Source organism: Musa acuminata, chromosome BXJ2-6 (assembly GCF_036884655.1).
Source record: "Musa acuminata AAA Group cultivar baxijiao chromosome BXJ2-6, Cavendish_Baxijiao_AAA, whole genome shotgun sequence".
NCBI classification, from domain to species: Eukaryota; Viridiplantae; Streptophyta; class Magnoliopsida; order Zingiberales; family Musaceae; genus Musa; species Musa acuminata.
The window spans coordinates 33,350,001-33,369,655 of record NC_088343.1 but is presented as its reverse complement, the minus strand read 5'-3'; the positions used below and the strand labels follow the sequence as shown (position 1 = coordinate 33,369,655).

The following is a 19,655-nucleotide window of genomic DNA, read 5'->3' as shown; positions in this document are numbered from 1 at the left end:
TATTACTCGAAGCTTTCCCCGTTAACATCCGCTTCCAAAGGCCAGTAGTCGATCGATCTCTCCAAACCAGGCCAAGCCCTAGAAATCTTGCGATCCCTTGAGACCCAAGCGGAGCTGCAACGAGACCTCAGCAAGAAGCGCTCGGATTCGAACATGAAGAAGACCATATCAGTAAAGGCGCGATCGCAGCTGCAACAGAACGGCCACGCCCTTACGTCTAAACTCGCCAACTTGCTCGATCCTGAGGCCTCTTGGGATAAGGTCTGCCTCGAATCTCTGGATATTGTACCCTTGCCTTCAAGAAGCTGTTCGATCTTGTGTACTTGTCCTTGCTTCTTTTTGGGCAAGGCATATAGGTTCGATCCGTTCTTGGGCATTAATCGAGGGTGTTTTCGTGTGATTTTTTTGTTGGTGTAGGATCAATTGGGGGACGTTCTCCACTGAATGCGGCAAGCGTTGGGCCTCGCGTGTGGTTTGCTGTGGGGTGCGTATTCCCTTAGGTGGTGCTACCTGGATTGTTGTGTAAGTTCTTCGAATCACCACTCGTAATAGTAGTTTTGTGTACAATGGATCATTTTGGTAGCTCACAATCATGGTGAATCATATTAAATATAACACTTTGATGCTAATCTAAATTCCACGAAAACTTCAGTTGATGTGCAGAAGGGAGTGTGTAATCTTTACAAGAGAAACTGTTTCTACATTGGATGGACGGTCGATTAGCTAGTTGATTAATTGAAAGTATGTCTGCGAATCAAGTTATTGAAATCAAAACAAAAGGAAGCTTTCACTCAATATTGAATGTCAGAATGCCTGAACTATAGTATCTGATTTGACATAATTTTTGGTGCTTGCACTTGTTAGATATTAGCAGGTACAATAGATCATTTTCTTTCCAATATTAAGGTGCCATTTTGTGGATACTCTGCAAGATTCATCATCACTTTTGTATTGTCCATCAAGTTCTCCATAGAGTTCATATTAGCTCAAACTTTCCAGGCTCCATGCGTATTAGCCCACCTTTAGGTTTTACTGTGGACAGTTGAAATCAAGGATTTTTGCATTGGTCATACAAAGACAGGCTCACACATTTGGCAATAGGATTGGCATACATCAGCTAATGTGGGGCTTATGCAGTATCATGCTAAACGGGGGATCCCAGTCTGTTCAAAGACTGATACAGTAACCAACATAACAGAAAATAGAGCATAACCTTCTCATAAGTTTATCCATTATAATTTGATGTTTCAACTGGTTCTAACATCCTTCAAAATCTCTCTCTAACAATTACTAGTTGGACACAAGAATCTGCAATAGGTTTACTGTTACAGGGTTACTTGTCCCTGGACAAGCCCTAGGAATGACCAAAGCCTAATTGGCCCTAGATGGACCTTTTTGACCATCATGAGAGCCCAAATATATGTCCATTCAGCTTGGTTAAATTCGGGATGGTGCCGCATAAGAATACAATCCAAATGTGGAACAAGTTCTGTGCAACTTGCAGCAATGTACTAACAAGAGTACCACATCTTGGGCTTACACCAAAGTGGTATGGCCTCTCGTTTTCATGCTCTTGTTTGCTAGTACTTTCTGATGGCTGGTACTGTGATTCCATGGAAGATGGTATAGACACTATAATTCTAGAAGCCGAAAGATGATATTAAATTATTAAGATAAAGAATTTATTGCAATTGAGTTGTTCCCAAAGTAGACATTCCCTGAGAATCAATCAACAATGAATTATGGAACTACTTTATGAGTAAATGGACCCTATTTTGTTACTTCTGGTTTGAAGGAATCACTCTCCAATATTCCAAATAGTGACCTATATTGATCAATAAGGTTGCAGAGGAGCCAACCCAATCAATATCCTTACCATCAAAAGGAAGCTTAGATTCATAAGATTTGACAGTTGACTTGTGGCCTCTTCTTCTTTATGGCCATCTTGAGATTTGATATTTATTTTATACAAGTCTGCAACTTCTATACTGAAGTTTGCAGGACAAAACAACCATAACAGTTAAAAGATTATGAAAACTGTGCCATTTTTCCCTTCACATGATCTCATATATCAACTATCATCTAAACATGGTGACTAGCTTTCGTAAACGTAGATTTTAGAAGAATGTTGACAAATATGAAATGAGCCACGCAAAGATATATTTATCCTGCCCATCATAAATTCTAGTTTCTTACATTGCATTATGAATGCCAGGTATTATCAACACATTGGTATCAAGTGAACCTATTCAGTAGAACCTAATCAATAAATTTGAGAAATTGTGCTGCTCTATGGAATTTCACATGCTCAAGTTGTTTTACCTTCTATATCCTGAATTCTTTACATCATGATTTTGTCCAAATGGTTGATTGTAACTTTGAAAATGAAGCCACTGTTCTATCAATAAGAGATAATTTTGTTGGAACTGCATTAAGAAGATAATTTTCTTTTCTTACATATTCTTGTTGGCTGCAGCTTGCTTGGATTCTTGTATACAGTTTGGCACACTTTTAAACAGCTGTTATCTGCTGAACCACATGGAGCCCCATCTTTTGATCTCCCATGAAATGAGAACTAGCAGTGGCTTTGTTAGTTAGAGATATTTTTGGTATATTGATTTCTACCATATGGGTGGAGAGCATTTGTTTTATAGTACTTAATAGTGCCAAGGGATTCCTCTTTGCATTATTTCTCACCATCCATAGTGTTTGACATTACTATACTTGTTGCAGTTGTGAAGGGCACAATTCCAGGGAAAATCCCTATGCTCATCAAAGAGGATTATTCGTGAACAAAGTTTAATCAGTGTGGTATAGTCCTTAACAAAGTATTTGTTTTCCTGTGCTGAAATAATTGCAGCAAGCAATCACATGCCAGACTAAGCAAGAAGAGCATGAGAGGTGATTTGATAGTTTGTTCATCCAACAGAAGAAAAGCCTCCTAAAAGGTTAGAGCTTGTAGCTTAATTATATCTTCAAGCATTGTATTTCTTACCACTAGTCTATGCAGTCTGCCTTCTGCACCAATGTCTGGAAATCACAAACAACAATACCCAAACACAAGAAGGAAAAAATAGAACAACTGCATCAAGATGCCTACAGCATGTAAGCCAAAGTCAGGAACTCATGCTTCCACTGAACTAGTTGGAACATATTTGGTCATAGCTAGAAGTATATTAACACCTCATTTATAGAACAAAGAATGAAATCTCAAGGAGTAAAACATCAACAGTGAAGCATAGATGTGTAGTACAAAAATGTGGCCTATAATACTGTGCTAAACCTTGTTAATAGACTTCAGCGATGGTCTTAGAACATTCCAGTCCAGTTTCTGCCACTTGGGAGAACTTTTTCCATTGTTATTAGAGGATGATTGTCCACCATCATCAACTGCAGTTTTCAGGAATTTTTGTGGAGTTGTTTCGTTAGTCTTGGTTTTCAGTTGCTTCCTCTTAAGGTCTAAAGTCAGATCTATCTGTTATCGAGCCCCTGGATCCTGTTGCAGAGTGCTCATCTGCTCTGCATCGACATCAGATAAGAATTGGATCCTGTTGCAGAGTGCTCATCTGCTCTGCATCGACATCAGATAAGAATTTAGTCATATAGACAACGGAAGCTAACGAACAATGTAATAAGAAGATATGTTGCAGTATACCGAGCATGAAGGACATATATGGAACCTCATCTATGAGAGCTCACAGTTGAATGTATTTTCATGAAAATCATACTACATGCACTTTTTGAACATATATTAACAATCAGTTGGTAATGTTTTGGACCATTCAAGCTTTTAAAAATCAACTTAAATGCAAAGACATGTCAACTCTTTTCTTTTTTGTTTACTATGTTTCTTCACTCTCTTTATGTTATATCAAGGTTCATCTAGGTTGTTTGCCACAAAGTTTATGGTACAGAAACCTTGATTTGAAATACTCTATAGTACTACTAATCGATAAATAATACTCGAGCTTTTGCAAATTAATATAAAGATGATAAAAAAAGCATGAACATGGTATGGTGGAAGTCAAATATCATGCTTTTTTCTCCTAATTTCTTTGCTCTTGCTTGTTTTATTCTTGTTGATATATCAAGTTAATATATCCTGGCTACAGAGTTCCTGGTGCATAATACTTTTATGTTGTGAATATCTATATACTATCTGTAAGTAAATATATAAATGATAGATGCAGGTTGTTTGGTGTTTGTAGGAAAAGGAAAGGAAAACTACTTTTCTTCTCTTCTTGCCTTTGAAATGCGGGTATAAGGCATAATTACTGCAGAAAGAAGCACTTGAAAGTTATTTTTGTTACATTGGGACAAAAACAATTTTCCAAAATATTTTTCATTTCTTCTAGGATAAAAATATTATTTTCCAAAGAAATATAACCCTTACTAGTGCATGAAATGCAGAATTCAGACGTACCAAAGAGAAGGACAATTATGGCACCTTTTGGAGTTTGCAACATTATTCCCGGTATGAGCTGTATTTTAATGGTTGTATGCAGCCTCTTCATTTAGTTTCTACAAGACCAAGCTCTTTCAGCAGGGAATGAAAAATAATTCAACTTATAAACAACCCAATCCTTATGTCTCACATCAATAAAGGATTAAACTTTTAAAACGACATGTGGATGAGGACTCCCTTCCATGATAATGAATTTTTTTAAAAAAAATTGTTATTATCAAATGATATACATAATGTTTATATATGGATTCGAAGTTGAAACCTATTACTCGTTATAATGATGTCATAATAGAGACCACAAAATAACAAATCAAACATATTTTTTGAATAAAAATAATTTGGAAAACATTTCACTAATTGCTCATAGTTAGGGGTCTCAAGTTATAAATAGAAAATTCTTTCATGATGATCCAAGTTCTTCTCTCATTTTTATACTGTATACATCACACCTTGGGAATTCTTCGACTCGAGTGTCGAAGAGATCGTTCCAAAAATTTACCTTGCAGTGATCTTCACTTGCAGGTGGGGGTGTGAGAGTTGTGTCTTACTTGGGATGTTTATGATGTCGATTTTCTTTCCTTAAGATCTGTATTGAATTATGATTCTCAGTGCATGTCAATATTCAAGATTAGGATCAAATTGGATTGTCTCTGTCTCTCCATAATAAGGATCAATGATAGGGACGAACAATTATCATCATATATTGATTATTATGTTAATATCTTTGGGCTTATAAACTAAAAGATATTAAAGGATTTGACTCTTGTTTGAACATACTTAAAACTCAATCCCAATTCTCCAACTCGTAAAAAGAGAGGTCTCCCACTTCCCTATCCTTTGCCGTCGCCACAACAGTCGTCGGATTCCCCTTCACATCCGTGGGTTCAGAAGCCGTGCAAACACAGAGACAAAGAGTTAAATAGAAGGCCATTCATGTCAATCTCCTTTTACTGTTTGTGCCTGACTGAAGGAAGGTGACAGAGAATAGGGTAAATTGCTTGCCGTCACGGATCTGAATCATGTTGAGATCGAAGTCGATTGGTTATTTTATATTTTATAAAGGATAATGCAAACTCTTGGATGGTTCCTATCAAACTGGATCGATCAACTGAAATATTGGGAACGTAGATTGTATCTGAGACGAGTGCTTTTTTTTTCTCCCACACTCAAGACACTAGAATCATAATGTTTATGTTTTGTTCCGACCATAGCATCGATGTGAGATTGGTAAATCCTTCAATGATCTAAGTTAGAACGTAGCCAAATTAATGATCAAGATGAAGTGGAGAATACAAAGGCCAAAGAGCTTGAATCCTCTTAATTAGTTTGTGAAGACCCTTTTTCAATAGCGTCGGAGTTGTAGCGATAGAACCATTAGTGAAAAAAAAATCAAATAAATATAGAGAATATTCTCTATTTCGACACAAATCATGTCATTTTTGATTCGATGGTAATGAGTCAATTGGGCTATTTTCTTGATATGAAAGTTGATTTGGGTAAACGTGACGATCTCCATAGTCATCCAAATGATGAGTCGAGTTGCCACGGTATCCATCGAGTTATCGTGATGCTGTGATCACTGAGTTACCAGAACGGTGGTGTGTCGGTGCAACTAAGCCAAATTGCCATGGATGATCTACCGGTCGAGTCAACCGAAAGTTGAAATGGTGTCCATAAAGCTAACTCGGTGACGTACGTGTCAACTGAAACGAGTCGGGTTCGATTTTCCACAGGTGTCCATTAAGCTATTGTCCTTACCTACATGGTAGCTTTTCTTCGTTGGTGAAGGACTGTTTTCTCCGCATCAAACCAAAAGCACGTCCGTAGGGAGGGAGAGAGAGATGACGGGGGCTGAGGGCAGCAGAAATACGATCGACCTCGGGCTCCGCTTACTTCTTGTCTGACCCTCGCCAATGGCGTGACTGCTGCCATCTTGTGATGATGGCTGGTCGGACAAAAATGACCCTAAAAGCATTGCAGTCATGCAAAAGAGTCCACCACTGCCTTTGACAACCCTTGGGATTGATGGATTGAATGATAAGATCGATGGATGGATAGGTCGGGGGATGAATGAATGGATTATTCATTCCAAAAGCCCACCCAATCTGCAAGCCTACATCGATCGCCACCTTCCTTGAGAAGCAAGACTAATGCTTCAACTTGTTGCATCTTAATGGCTCAAATGGACCAACGATAATAGTCTACACTTGTCCTTTAGAAAATCTATCTTATATAAATCACCCCAATTATTAGTATTGCCTCTAGCTAGTTTCTGGATCCAACCTGCTCCAGGGTTTTGAATCTCGAATTAGCTAGCATGCACAACCTACAAAAGAAAAATAAAGTCTAATTTTGGACATCAAATCTTTGGATGTTTGAATCAGTAAAAACTCCTGAAATTTTATTTTTATAAACAGGAGTTTGACATTGAAGTGTTTGTCGATGAACAAACCACACTCGATCGTGGCGCTGCCGACTCGAGGGCAGGTTGACTACGACACAGAAGCTGACGCGAGAGCGTGCTCGAGTATCAATCAACATGGGATTCCCTGTGTCTGCGTGGACAGTGACGTGTTTGGGATGTCCAAATCAACCACCAAGTGGCTCCTTATTGGCATTTCTTTTGCATTCTTGCTATCTTTGCTTTGAGAACTCAATGAAAGCAATCCATTTTGCCAAAGATTCTTTGACTTGGTTTGCTAATTGCTTCACTGCATGTCCAGAATAAAGTCGATAATAGGGAAAAAGATATTGTATGTACATAAATATAAAAGGCACTATCGGTCCAAATATCCGATCCTACTTTTCTCTTCCATCTTTCTCTATATAGTCTGCAAGTGCTAAACATTTCAGCTTCCGGTTTGACGAAATCCATTAAACAAAAAGTAACTCCTCCAACCAAACTCTGAAAGCCAATAAATGAAAGGAATATAGAGTGCTGTGGACTCTGTGAAAGCTCGAGTACAGTGAGCTCAAGCGGTAGCACCCAAAGATGCATAGAGGGGAAGTACCTACCGACCCAAGCACTGGTAAACCACAGTGTAAATTCCCAAAAAGACGAAGGGAACCACTCAACAACGTAATGGGTGAATTGGTCTGGTTAGGATGGAAAGATATCCACGTAAAGCCACGCAGATTATGTGATTGCATGGCCCATTCTATTTCTATTAGACAGCTACTTCCATTAACCTACTTGTTTGGTAGCTACCCCACCAGAAGAGAAGACACGAGAGAGAGAGAGAGAGAGAGAGAGGGAGAGGATGGAAGGTGATGCTGCTTTGCATTGGAGGATTGGGGGGGTGGGGGTGGGGGTGGTGGGGGGGGAGAGGGGTGTCAATTCCTCCCACGTCGCGTGATGCTTGTGGGAAACGCAACAGATCCTGCAAACCAAAGTGCAACCATTACAAGGGAGGTGAGAGATAGGGGGGAGGGGGGGTGGCGGGGAGAACGGGGAGGGGGGGGGGGTGGGAGTGTTGAGTCCTTTCCAGTTGCCACTTTCTTTGGCACTCCTTGGACTGTGGTGTTTCCCTGAAGGGGAAGGTTCTCTCGTACCTCTCTCTCACTCTCTAGCTTGCTTTAGTGTTTTGCCGCTTTGCAGGTGGTGGTGAGGTGATCCATGGATGTGTTTTGGCAAGTGGCCGAGGTCAGGTGGGAGTAAAAGTCTTTAGGTTTTTGGGCCTCCTGGATTGCGATGTATAACTGTTGCTCTTCTTCCACTTCAGACACTGACATCTCTCTCTCTCTCTCTCTCTCTCATCGACACCCTCATCCTGCTCCTATATTTATGCCCTCATCCCTCAGCTTCTCTCAAGCTTCCCTTCCTCTATGGCTTCATAAACTCCCTCTTCATGCCTTCTATGAGCTACAGTTTCATCCTTCCTTTGTGGATCTATTCCTTCATATTAGCTGAGTTTAGGATCAGCTCATGGAGAGGAAATGTTGTGGAACACAGGAAGCTGCAGTCATTGTTTGCTGGTGTGGCATCATCAAGATTCACAAACTCACACTAGAAGAAGAAGCTCAAGGGAAGTTTCTTTTGAATTCTGAGAATCTTGATGATGCTGCATTGGCAATCAAATGACTTACTACTTTTGATGAAGCTGAAGCTGAAGAACACTGGGTGTGTGCAGGTATACACCTCCAAAACCCTAACTTCCTCTCTCTCTCTCTCTCTCTCTCTCTCTCTCTCTCTCTATGAACTTTCACCTTGAGAAGAACAACACATGGAAAGAACTCATGAATAGTGAAACTGCATCAACAGTTGAAGTGTAAGTACGCAGTGGTGGAATGTGGTAGCAAAAGGTTATCAGATGCATGATGAGTTATGGGGTTATGCATGGACTGGGACCTGTCTCCTTCCTTTCTCTTCTCTGTTGATTATTCTCTCTGGACATGCATAGCAGCTTTATATATATTTTTTTCTTGGTTGCAGGTGCATTAAAATAAAAGTAATACGTACCCTAAAATAATGGGCTGTCATTTGTCTACTAGATGGTGTTTTGGCTTGTTATAGGGTTCAGTCAAGAGTTTATTCACCTCGCCATCTCCTTACTGCATTGCATGAGAGTTACCACATTGCATCTCTCTTCATGTCACTCCATCCTCCATGAATCCCCTCACACATGCTTTTTCTAATGATAATGGAAAATGCAGGAAGAAATTAAGTAATTATCAAGTTTTTAGGCTTTTTTTTTTCTTTTGATGTGAGTAATACATCATCCATGAATCCCCTCACACTTGCATTTTCTAATAAAAATATATATTGCAGGAAGAAATTAAGTAATTATCAAGTTTTTAGTTTTTTTTTCTCTTTTTGTGCTGAGTAGCAGCACATCATCCAGGAATCTGCTCATGCATTTTCTAATGAAAATACAAAATGCAGGAAGAAATTAAGTCATTATCAAGTTTTTAGGCTTTTTATTTTTCTTTTGATGTGAGTAATACATCAGCCATGAATCCCCTCACTCATTCATTTTCTAACTCTAGAAATAGATTTTCATGAAAATAGAAAATGCAGGAAAAATTAAGCAATTATCAAGTTTTTTAGGTTTTTTTTTTTTTTTTTGAGGTGAGTGATACATCATCCATGAATCCCATCACACATGCATTTTCTAACTTTAGAATTGGATTTCCATGAAAATAGAAAATGCATGAGGAAATCAAATAATTATCACGTTTTTATGTTTTACTTTTTGAGATAATTAAGTCTTTATACTTTTATTTAGACTACTAATGAGCTCTTATATTAGCATAAAACAGTGACAAAACCATAAAGCCCTAACCATTTGTGATGGTGCTGTTTTATATTATGAATCCCTACTATTTGCAATGTTTAAGTACTATTTTTTTTTCTTCTACTAAGAAGATGGTGGTGTGTTTGATTTACTCTGTGATTAGGTTTGCATGGTTGATCTAATCAACCATTTGTTCCTTCTTTCATGCATTATATGACATGAAGTTCCATTATATTACTAAGGGAGATCCTCATGATCTATTGTTACTATGTGTATGATGTATGGGTGTATGTAATTCTTTAAAGTTATTATTATCACAATTTTTTGATAAGTTTTTCATTGATATATTATATGTTTAATGCAATTGATGTCCCATTGGAAGCTATCCTTTTCAGATATGCTGTTGAGTTGAATTATTGTATTTAATCTTTTAGTTGTTAGTGAATGGTGTTTAAAATTCAAATCATACCTTAGAAAATTGTATTAATTAATGTTTGTAAAGCTCTATCAATTTTGCTATAAAATAGTAATATTTATACTGAATATTATATTAATAAATTGCTAACATCTAAAAAAATCAAATGAAGCCAAAAATGCCAGATTTCTACTGCCGTAATCATCAGTGGCAATGAAATGTTTCTATCCATTCCGGGCTGCAGTGATAATGAGATGCCACCAATCTTATTTCCACTGCAAACACTCATCCAACATACTAATGAATGTGGGAATTATTAAGAAAAGAAAATTAATAATTATAATAGTTAATAATAATAACATCATTAACCATAATAAATATCAAGGTTATATATATATATATATATATATATATATATATATATATATATATATATATATATATATATATATATATATATATATATATATAAGGCATGTCAAAGGAACCTGTGGATCATAATCCAATGAACACAAGCAGTTTGGAATCACAACTTAGTCTTGCCTTGTATTGAGACTACCTTCACCTGTTCAAGAAAAATAACATGCATTTTTCCAAACCACACAAAGGATTGGTTTGTTTATAGGTCACATTTAGCTAAGATTATGACATCTTGACCATGTGAAGAATGCATGCATTTATGTTGTTGTCTCTGTTAGTGCTTTTTTCCTCACAGCAATTACTTTCTCAAGAGTACCATTATAGCATGTTACTACTGTTGAATTGGCTTTCCTTTATTGTCAGTTAGGGTTTTGACAATGCATTGCATGTACTCTTATTGTCCAAAAGAAAGTCTCAATTACATGCCAATAAGAGTCATAGATTGGCATCAAAATTTTGTTTACCTGAAGATTAATGAAAGACTATCCCTAATGCATGCATTGTTACAGACTCCAATCAATGAAATTATTCTATCACAAGATTGGTGAACTCAAAGAAGAGAAGAAATGGGACAGAATGTAATGTACCAAAGCACCAAAAAAAAAAAATTCCAGTCTTGAAATCTAGTCTTACTCCTGCTAAGTTTCAATGGTTTTGTTATGATATTATGTTTAGCACACTAGAACATAAGAATAGTTATGAAGGAATCTAAAATCCAAGAACAACTTTGTTTTTGGAAACAAGAAGATGATATGTATCGCAGTCGATAAGTACTTATACTAACAAACTTCGATGGAAGAAGTGATAAAAGACAGAGAGATATAGAAAACCAACAGTGAGGAAGGCCAACCACCAACCTTGTCATGATTCAACACCGATCGACTTAACTTCATCTCTTGATATGACCATAAAAATGTTCAGATGAACCTTTCATTAGAAAATGTGCTAATACATCTAATGCAAATATTAAATATGACAATGGTTAAAGTGAATAACAGTATATTCTCAGTAACAATGGATCATATGGAGCCGCAGTCGGTCACTCATTTTCAACCATTACCAATGCATAAAATTGTGTTAATCATAGTCGTGGAAAGCTGTAAATTTTGGAACTATTAATACTTCAAATTACTAAGGAAAAACAAACAACTCATTTATAAAGTACGTACAATCAAGTAAGGAACTTGTCAATGACCGAAAACTAAAAAATTGAACAATAAACAAAATGGACAAGAATACATCTTATACAGCTTATCATCTCAATGAGTGGGGATAATTCAAGCTTTTCTAAATAAAGGGACGACATAACGAAAAGACCATAGAGCATATAGAACGATACCGAAAAAAAAATAATGGATTTCTAAAATATGAAATAAGCACACTACAAGATGGAAGCATATACCTTCCTAATATCATCATAGCCACCTAAAAAATTCCAGCCTTTTCTGTGTGGAACAAGAATCAAGACAATGTTAGTGAAGCCAGAGGGAGATAGAACTGATATAGATCCAAGAAGATACTAGTCCTTTAGCTCTTCTTTAATCACATAGATAAAGAGTATCTAAAGTTCTTTAGAGGAATTGAAATCCAGCAGACAAAAAAGTTGAGCTTTAGGTGTTCTTTCTTCTAATTACGATCTTGCAATTGTATTGGCATTACCAGCCTCCAATCCCCAATTGGTGTTGCGTCTCCGGGAACTCCTTCTGCGTGTAAGTAAAGGTGTATAGGTAGGAAGAGGTTCGGAGCTCAGCCTCAATGACGAGGAAGGAGATCGCAAATGCCTGAAAAATGAGAAAACACTAATTCCTCCATCCTCCCTTGATCGACTCCCTCGCGAGGACGATGACATTCTCCTTGGAGCCATCCTGGAGTTGAGTTCACCATCCATCTCTGTGTAAACAACAGACAGCTCCCCTTCTGCTCTCCTGCCTCCTGTATACCTGCCTACAGCGAAACCACCGCCCGGAAGCCTCCATATGGTTAACCCCACCATCTCCTCGCCATTGTCGTCCTCTTCTGGTACATCCATAGGCATCTCATGGCGGCAAACAGGGCAAGAATTCCTGAGCGAGAGCCACGGCAAGATGCAATCTTGATGGTAGATGTGCTTGCAGGGCATCTCACAGGCCTCGGTTCCGAACACAAAGGGCTCCTTGCACACAGCGCAATGGGATTCCCTTATGATGTGGCCGTCGCTTATCTCAATGGTGGGCATTGACTCGATGGCAGCCTTCGAAGCCGGCAGGTGCGCCAAGACGCGACTGACACCGGTTCCATTGATCTCGATGTGGGCGAGCTGGTCCAGTAGCCGCTCAAACCCTGAGTCAATCAAGAAGTCCGACACGCTTTCCGGCAGAGGGCGGAGGCCGGATCCGGCGCCGTCATCATAGTAGAGTTCAAAGTTGTTGCTGGTGGCCCCGTCTGCATCGCCTCGTACGTCAGGCGGTCTGCGCAGGACAATGACCGGGTTGAAGGGAGAACGGTTGCCGGTGGGCGCGCGACGGTTACGACGGACCCTGAGCTCCGAGGGCTGGTGAGGCCGTTCAAAGGCGGCGCTGTCGGTGGCCGGGGAGGGGAAGCGGCGGCGCTGAGGCTGTGGGACAGCCGCGTAGAGGGGAGGAGCACGAGAAGGCCCGTCCACCTCCCAGAGGAAGCCGCCGCCGCAGTCAGGGCAGACAACGGCGGCCCGGGGCCAAAGCCTGACGAAGCGACCGCAGCGGTAGCACCAGAACGACGGCGCCGTCTCCATAAAGGAAATCAAAGACAAAAAGCAAGCGACGGCGGCAGTGATGACGGAGCTCCGGAGGAGGCGAGGAACCTCTTAAAGATCCAAGCTTTGAACTGGAAAACTAATAGATACGTAACGAAAGCCCTAAAAATCCGATTTTTCGAGAAACTACCGCAAAAACACCATTCAAACCAGCATCGCTTTGTTGGCGGAACGAATCTGATTCGAAATCGAAATCGAAATCCCAAAAGAAATCAAACTAAATAACGAAGAAAAAGAATCCAAATTCCAAAACCCCTTGCTTAATTTGCACCCAAATGCCGCTAAGGCTTGGGATTTGGTATTTGGGCGGAGGGGATAGGAGGGAGTTCGGAAGAGAAGACAAGGGGCATGCTGACTTACTTACGAGGGCTCGTACCGGCGTGCGTGACGGCGTGGTTTCGACACGCAGACGGCGTCACAAGGCGTCGTCGACGTGGCGAGTTCCCGTTAGCTATATGAGTTCGGTCGGAGAAAGTGACCGGTTCAGGCCGAGTCCGTACTGGGCAGGGCAGTAACTCGCGCGACGCGTTGATGAGATCGGTCCGGTCTCTGCCCACTTCGCATAGTCCCAAGTCAAATTACCTAAAGAATCCTGATGGAAAAGAGAAAGTGACCCGGTTCGAGCCGAGACCGTGTTGGGCAGGGTAATGTCTCGGACGACGGGTGGATGAAATCGGACCGATGTCCGCGTACTTCGAATAGATTCCGACTCACATCACCCAAATAACCCCGATGCAAAAGAGAAAGTGACCCGGTTCGGACCGAGACCGTGTTGGGCAGGGTGATGACTCGGACGACGCGTTGATGAGATCGGTCCGGTCTCCGCTTCCTTCCAACAATCCAGAGTCAAATTACCCAAATAACCCTGATGGTAATCCTGAAGCCTGGCCCACAATGGGGGGCCCATTTGGTGATTCTTGGACAACCTCAAGTACAATTATTGGAATCACAACAATAAAAACGAGGAGAAAAATAAGGGGGAAAAGTCAATGTTTATAATCTTAACATAGAAAGAGAGAATATAATAGAATGATTCTTGTCTTCAAAAAGATCACCATCGCACAGTAGTAGTTTTACTTTAATAATAGCAGCAGTGACGCTGTCTGTCTCCTATTGTCTTTTTCTCTTTTTTTAACCTATGGGTAAAAGTGAATAAGTTAGACAATGGACTGTATCTTAGTCATACTTGAATTATTTATTTTACTAAATTTAAATTTTTTATTCATATTGGATAATTTATTCGTTGATCAGATTTGATGTTTCATATATATATATATATATATATATATATATATATATTTATGAAAAAAATAAAAAATAAGAATAATTATTAAAAAATTAAAAAAAATTTATTAAATAAATGAAAAATACTTCAATACATTAACATGTTCCTTTTCCTATTTATACAAATTAGGAGAAAGAATTTCTCCGGACATAGAGTTGAGAAAGTATCAAAAACCTTTGAGTTGTTGTTTATTGGATAAATTAACCATGATCACATGGTGACATGGGCTATCTATCAAGATAGTTAGGTCCTGACGTGGAAGCTCACATTGAGGCTTGCTCAAAGTGCTAACGTTGATTTTACGTGTCGGTTCGTTTCCATATGGATGCTGACATATTGTTCCGACTCATCGAATATTTATGAGAAGATGTTCACACTAAACCCACCATAAAACACGTATTACGCGTTTCGGACGATTTAAGAGCGCTTGGCAACCCTCATTCAAACCCCCCCCGCTTCCCTCTTTGGAATCGTGGGTGAGCCGAGGCAGACGCAACCTCGCATCGGCCCCATTTTGGAATCCGAGGCACATCCCTTCCGCTCTCACCACAAACCCTAACATGAAGATGCCAAGCCGCATATTGCGGGTGAGTTCGTCGATCTCTCCCCTTATTTTTCTTCGATCCACCTGCAGCGGCCCCTGTTCCAAGACATCGATTAGGGTTTCTTGGTCTTCCGGCATCAGCTTCGTCCTACCTCCTTGGATTCAATCTGAAGTCCACCATAATAATTAGGTTTACTTAATTCACTACGTTTTAGAATCAAACATGTCGTCTTTTACGGGTTTTTGGTATGGATCTTTAGCGATTTGGATTCCTGATCCTTCTTGGTTGTCAGGACAAAGTGAACATGGAGGTGATCAAGCCGTGGATTACGATCAGCTGGGCATGCTGCACTGTATCTGTGTACCATGTTGCGTCGTCCGAGAGATGCATCCTGATGGTCGGAGCCAAAATACCGTACAATACCAGGTACTGAAACCTTTCTCTAATTTCAGATCTTTCAAGTGAAAAGACTAAAGTCATAGCAAAAAGCTTAATGATTACTGGAAGTTAGTAATGCATTTTAAGATTTAGTTAGCATTTCGGTGCTGCATATGAGGATTCAAATTCCCATTTCCTATAACACCATTTTCTCATTATGTTACATGCCATTTCACCTAAATTATTGTATCCTTGATTAAGCTCCTATAGGTTTCAAATTTTTTATTGCCATTTATGGATTATAGAATCCAGTGTAATCCAGGAATCAGTATGATTATATATGTCTTTACCTGTTCGATATAGGAACAGACTACTCATTACCGTATGGCTATTATTAAACCAACACAGTCAATGTTCGTATTTTGTTGTTCCCTTTTCACCCTTTTTTAAGCTGATTGTAGCCATATGAATCTTGGAGTTTCTCTTCTTTGTGGTAGTAGCTATTTTGTGGTTCTGTTCTGAATTGAAGAATCTTTTCTAACATTGTTTGTCTATGTGTTTTAGTTTGAACTCTTGTAATTTGGTTTTGATAGCTAGACGAGGAAAACAAAATTGGATTTGTGCATCTGTATAGCTAAAACTTGAAACATATTAGGGTAAACATGTTCCTGACAGTTCAGAAACTACATGGTTATTTTATTAGCTATTGTATATTAGAAAATAACCTCTTGTACTGGGTAAGGCTGCATACATTGACCCTCTTCGGATCTCGCATTGGCGGAAGCCTTGTGTACTAGGTACGCCCTTTTAACATATATTACTAGTTAAGAGAAATAATTCACCACAAACAAATTTATGTTATTTTATGAGGTTACTGCAGTCTTTAATAGATAAAGAGTGGGTCAGTATATGAGACTCTCACCAATATGATCAAGAGACATTATATGTTGTTCTACAATTGGAAACAAAAATCTAGTTCTGTGACTTAAAATGCGTATTAGGATTATATATATATATATATATATATATATATATATATATATATATATATATATATATATCATTGTTTACTTAAATCTGACACTAAAACAGCATAATTGGCATGTTTTTTTTGTTATCGTCAATTTGAGTAAGCTAGCATATTTGATATTGAGGTTCTCTCAAATATAAGCATATGCATTCTGTAGTTAGTTGTATCCTTTTTCTTTATGATGTCATATAACTATCATAGATTGCTAGCTTTAGTAGCAGAATAACATGGGATCTGTTGTATAGAGGCACTCTTTGTCTTCCTATTTCAGCATGCCTTCCTCATATAGCAGGACTTTTAAGGTTCATGCTAATTTCATTTCTAAAACATTCACTGGAAGATTTAGCTTGAAAGTGCTTGTGACTTGTATTCCTTTTGTTGTGTGCCTTGCTAAGAGCTAAGTACATCTAACAATATAGGGATTGTCAAATTAACACTATAATTTGTCTTAGTTGGGCTTAGCTAATAAGAGTTTTGTACCTGAGTGATGTTGTATCTCATTGTGCGAATGTTGAATATGGTTAACATCTCTGCCTGTATCCCTTTTTTGCTAATATGATTAAATGATAGACATATATGTTAAGTTCCATCTGTATTCAGATCTTACTTTCCAAATGTATTTAAAGATTTAAAAAATAATCAATAGATATAATCTGTTTTAGCCTAAAGCAAAAAAAAAAAAAAAGAAGAAAATAGTCTGGTAGCTTCACGAGTCCTTTTTTCTTCTCATTTCTCTGACAAATCATCTTATTTAAAAGGTGCCATTGATTGGTTTGAACTCATAGCTTCATTAATTTAACTTGTAGGCCAGTCTTGCATTATATCTGTAATAAAGTTTGATTGGCATGTGTGTCTGTTGTTGTATGATTGGTGTCATCTCTAATTGATGTGCTGGTTGTTTACCTTCTGGGCTGCAAGTTACTGAAAATTCACTGGCAGTAGAAACATATAAAACATTGTTGCGGAAGATCCACTGTTAATAGTCTGGTATCGCGAAGTCAACAAAATTAGACAGTTCAAGTGAAATTATGTTTGGCACTTGCATCGGCAGTGGCTGCTTTGAGCGTATATGACTTAGTTTTGTGAAGTTTGATTTGATGTAAAAGTTTGATTGGTAATCCAGGATTTATTTGAGTATTTTCCATGTAAAACAGGTTTTTCGGAGGAGATCAAACATTTCAAGGCAGACTCTTGAAAACCGTTCAGGTTAGCATTCTTTTCAGTATTGCTATTTATTTTACTGTATTCGTAAAGAGCTTTAAATAATCAGCTAGTTTTCTTTCTTAATCGGCAAATAAAAGAAAGAGACATTTTTAGTGATGCCATAAAAGTTCCACATCAGAATTGGAGATATGAAAAATCACGGTATGACATCAAAATCTATCTCATAAATTTTTTTCTTCAGTTTTTCGGTTTGAAGTACAAATAACTTAGATCGGATTACATTAAAACTCATTGCCACCTCTGACAATTTCGCTAAGAACAAAAATGGCATAAATATATATGTCATGGTTTATATGTACAGCAAAAACGTGCTGCGGTATGCTGTGCATATATATAGGCAGAAATTGTGCATCGATTTACCTGAGCTGCAGCGGCGGCGGTCTACACCTGCGGCGGGGACGTGATCTCACCCGGGCGACAGTTTCTTATTCGTACTTCCAAGGTACGGCCCCACCATGACCGACGCGTTCGGCAGCACTGCCTCCTCGGTGCCTGACACACACAACATCGGCCGTAGTCACCCTGAGCGATTACTAATCCCCATTCGGGAACGGGAAGAGGAAGAGGTACGTACTCGCCTCCATGCGGCGGGGTCCATCTTGGGCGCGAACACCTTGGCGGTTTCCACCTTCAAGGCCGCACCATAACCAGGGAGGCGTTTGCACCGCCCGTCCTCCTTCTCTCGGTATCGGGAGTACTCCGACATCGTGCTTCCACTCCCGTCTTGCCCGTTCTTCTTCTTCACGCTGCTGAGGAAGTAGAGCAGCGGGCGATCGCAGGGCCGGTCCGGCGCCACCTGGCGGGTGTTGAACGTGAATGGCCCATCGCCGAAGCTCCTCCAGGTCTTGAAGGTGCGGAGCGGGACCTCCATGCCATTGGCCGCCAAGACCCGCGGGTACAGCTGCACGGTGTATCCCCAGGAAACGGAGACGGACCATGCGAAGCCTCTGTGGGCCTCGTAGCAGAAGCACTGCTGCAGGATGCGTGCGGGGTCGCAGCGGGCCGCGTCCATGAGCGTGCGCAGGGCACCGAGCCGGTCGCCCCCGCGCGGCGTGATGGGCGCTAGGTAGTCCAGGTGGTGCAGCGACACCAGCGGCGCCACCGGGTGCGCCGCCAGCAACCCGTACGCGTCGCCTCGGATGTCCAGCTGCAGTCACGCGACAACGAGCGACCATGTTTTTGTTGTTATCACACACCACGAGGCATTGTAGAGCATCCAAATAAACAAGTCTATATAGCAGGAATCGAGCTAGAGGACCACCACGTTTGCTTTATGGACTCATCTGAGGCTGACGGCCTGTGATTTCGGAGCAAACACGTGGTTTAGATTAGACTTTTAGTTGGATACGTAAAGGTAAACATACGTGGGGCAAATGCTATTCCGACCCACAAATCTACGGATATCCTCCATCCACTCTTTGGGGTCCGAAGCTTCTCTGTTCCACTGGTGGGATCGTCACAACTGGAATTGTACAATAATTGAAGAGGACCATGACTGAGACTCCTTTGAGTTCAAGGCATTTCCACACCAATTGCTTAGACAATCTCTGACATCAGCACCACCTTGTTTTTCTCCAATAAACTAATAAATCTTTTTAAAAATAAATTTAGAACATTTTTTCTGCATTGCTTGTTTGATTTTTTCCGTTTTCTTGTGAACACAAGAAGAGTAGAGTACGAGTATATATATAAATATATGTATGTATATATATGTATATATATGAGTAAGCAATTTTAATTACGAGAGGAGGAGGAAGCTTACTTGGTGGAATCCGGGCTCGCGAGTGAGAGGCACGCCGAGCTCGCTCAAGCAGGAGTGCACCCGCTGATCGCTGCCGTACAATTGGGCGTAGCGGTCGAGACACCCGTCGAGGGCTCGGGCTAGCTCG

At 39.8% G+C, this 19,655-nt stretch overlaps 2 protein-coding genes and 1 long non-coding RNA gene across 5 annotated transcripts in view; 1 reads left to right on the top strand and 2 right to left on the bottom strand.

The window, feature by feature from the left end:
* The first annotated feature begins 1 nt into the window (after position 1).
* LOC103988891 (uncharacterized) lies at positions 2–4,678 on the top strand. Of its 3 annotated transcripts, none has more exons than XR_671989.3 (4): positions 2–261; positions 418–522; positions 2,477–2,948; positions 4,411–4,678. It is a non-coding gene; the product is annotated as an uncharacterized LOC103988891 (long non-coding RNA). The 3 variants fall into 3 exon arrangements; XR_010487964.1 differs by lacking the exon at positions 4,411–4,678 and having other exon boundaries at positions 2,477–2,609; positions 2,734–3,418; XR_010487963.1 differs by lacking the exon at positions 4,411–4,678 and having other exon boundaries at positions 2,477–3,418.
* Positions 4,679–11,810: 7,132 nt separating this feature from the next.
* On the bottom strand, positions 11,811–13,653 carry LOC103988892 (E3 ubiquitin-protein ligase RDUF1). Its single transcript, XM_009407567.3, has one exon. The coding sequence runs from the start codon at positions 13,281–13,283 to the stop codon at positions 12,165–12,167; it is 1,119 nt and encodes a 372-aa protein (XP_009405842.2). The 5' UTR covers positions 13,284–13,653; the 3' UTR covers positions 11,811–12,164.
* Positions 13,654–17,910: 4,257 nt separating this feature from the next.
* The window catches only part of LOC135615297 (uncharacterized), a 2,730-nt gene continuing 985 nt past the window's right edge, over positions 17,911–19,655 (bottom strand). The window contains exons 1-3 of the mRNA XM_065113593.1: positions 19,529–19,655; positions 18,341–18,913; positions 17,911–18,258 (exon numbers count right to left, since the gene is read on the bottom strand). The exon at positions 19,529–19,655 is cut by the window's right edge and continues 985 nt beyond it. Coding sequence (XP_064969665.1) covers positions 18,148–18,258; positions 18,341–18,913; positions 19,529–19,655 — 811 coding nt within the window. The 3' untranslated portion in view covers positions 17,911–18,147. The remainder of the gene's footprint in view (positions 18,259–18,340; positions 18,914–19,528) is intronic.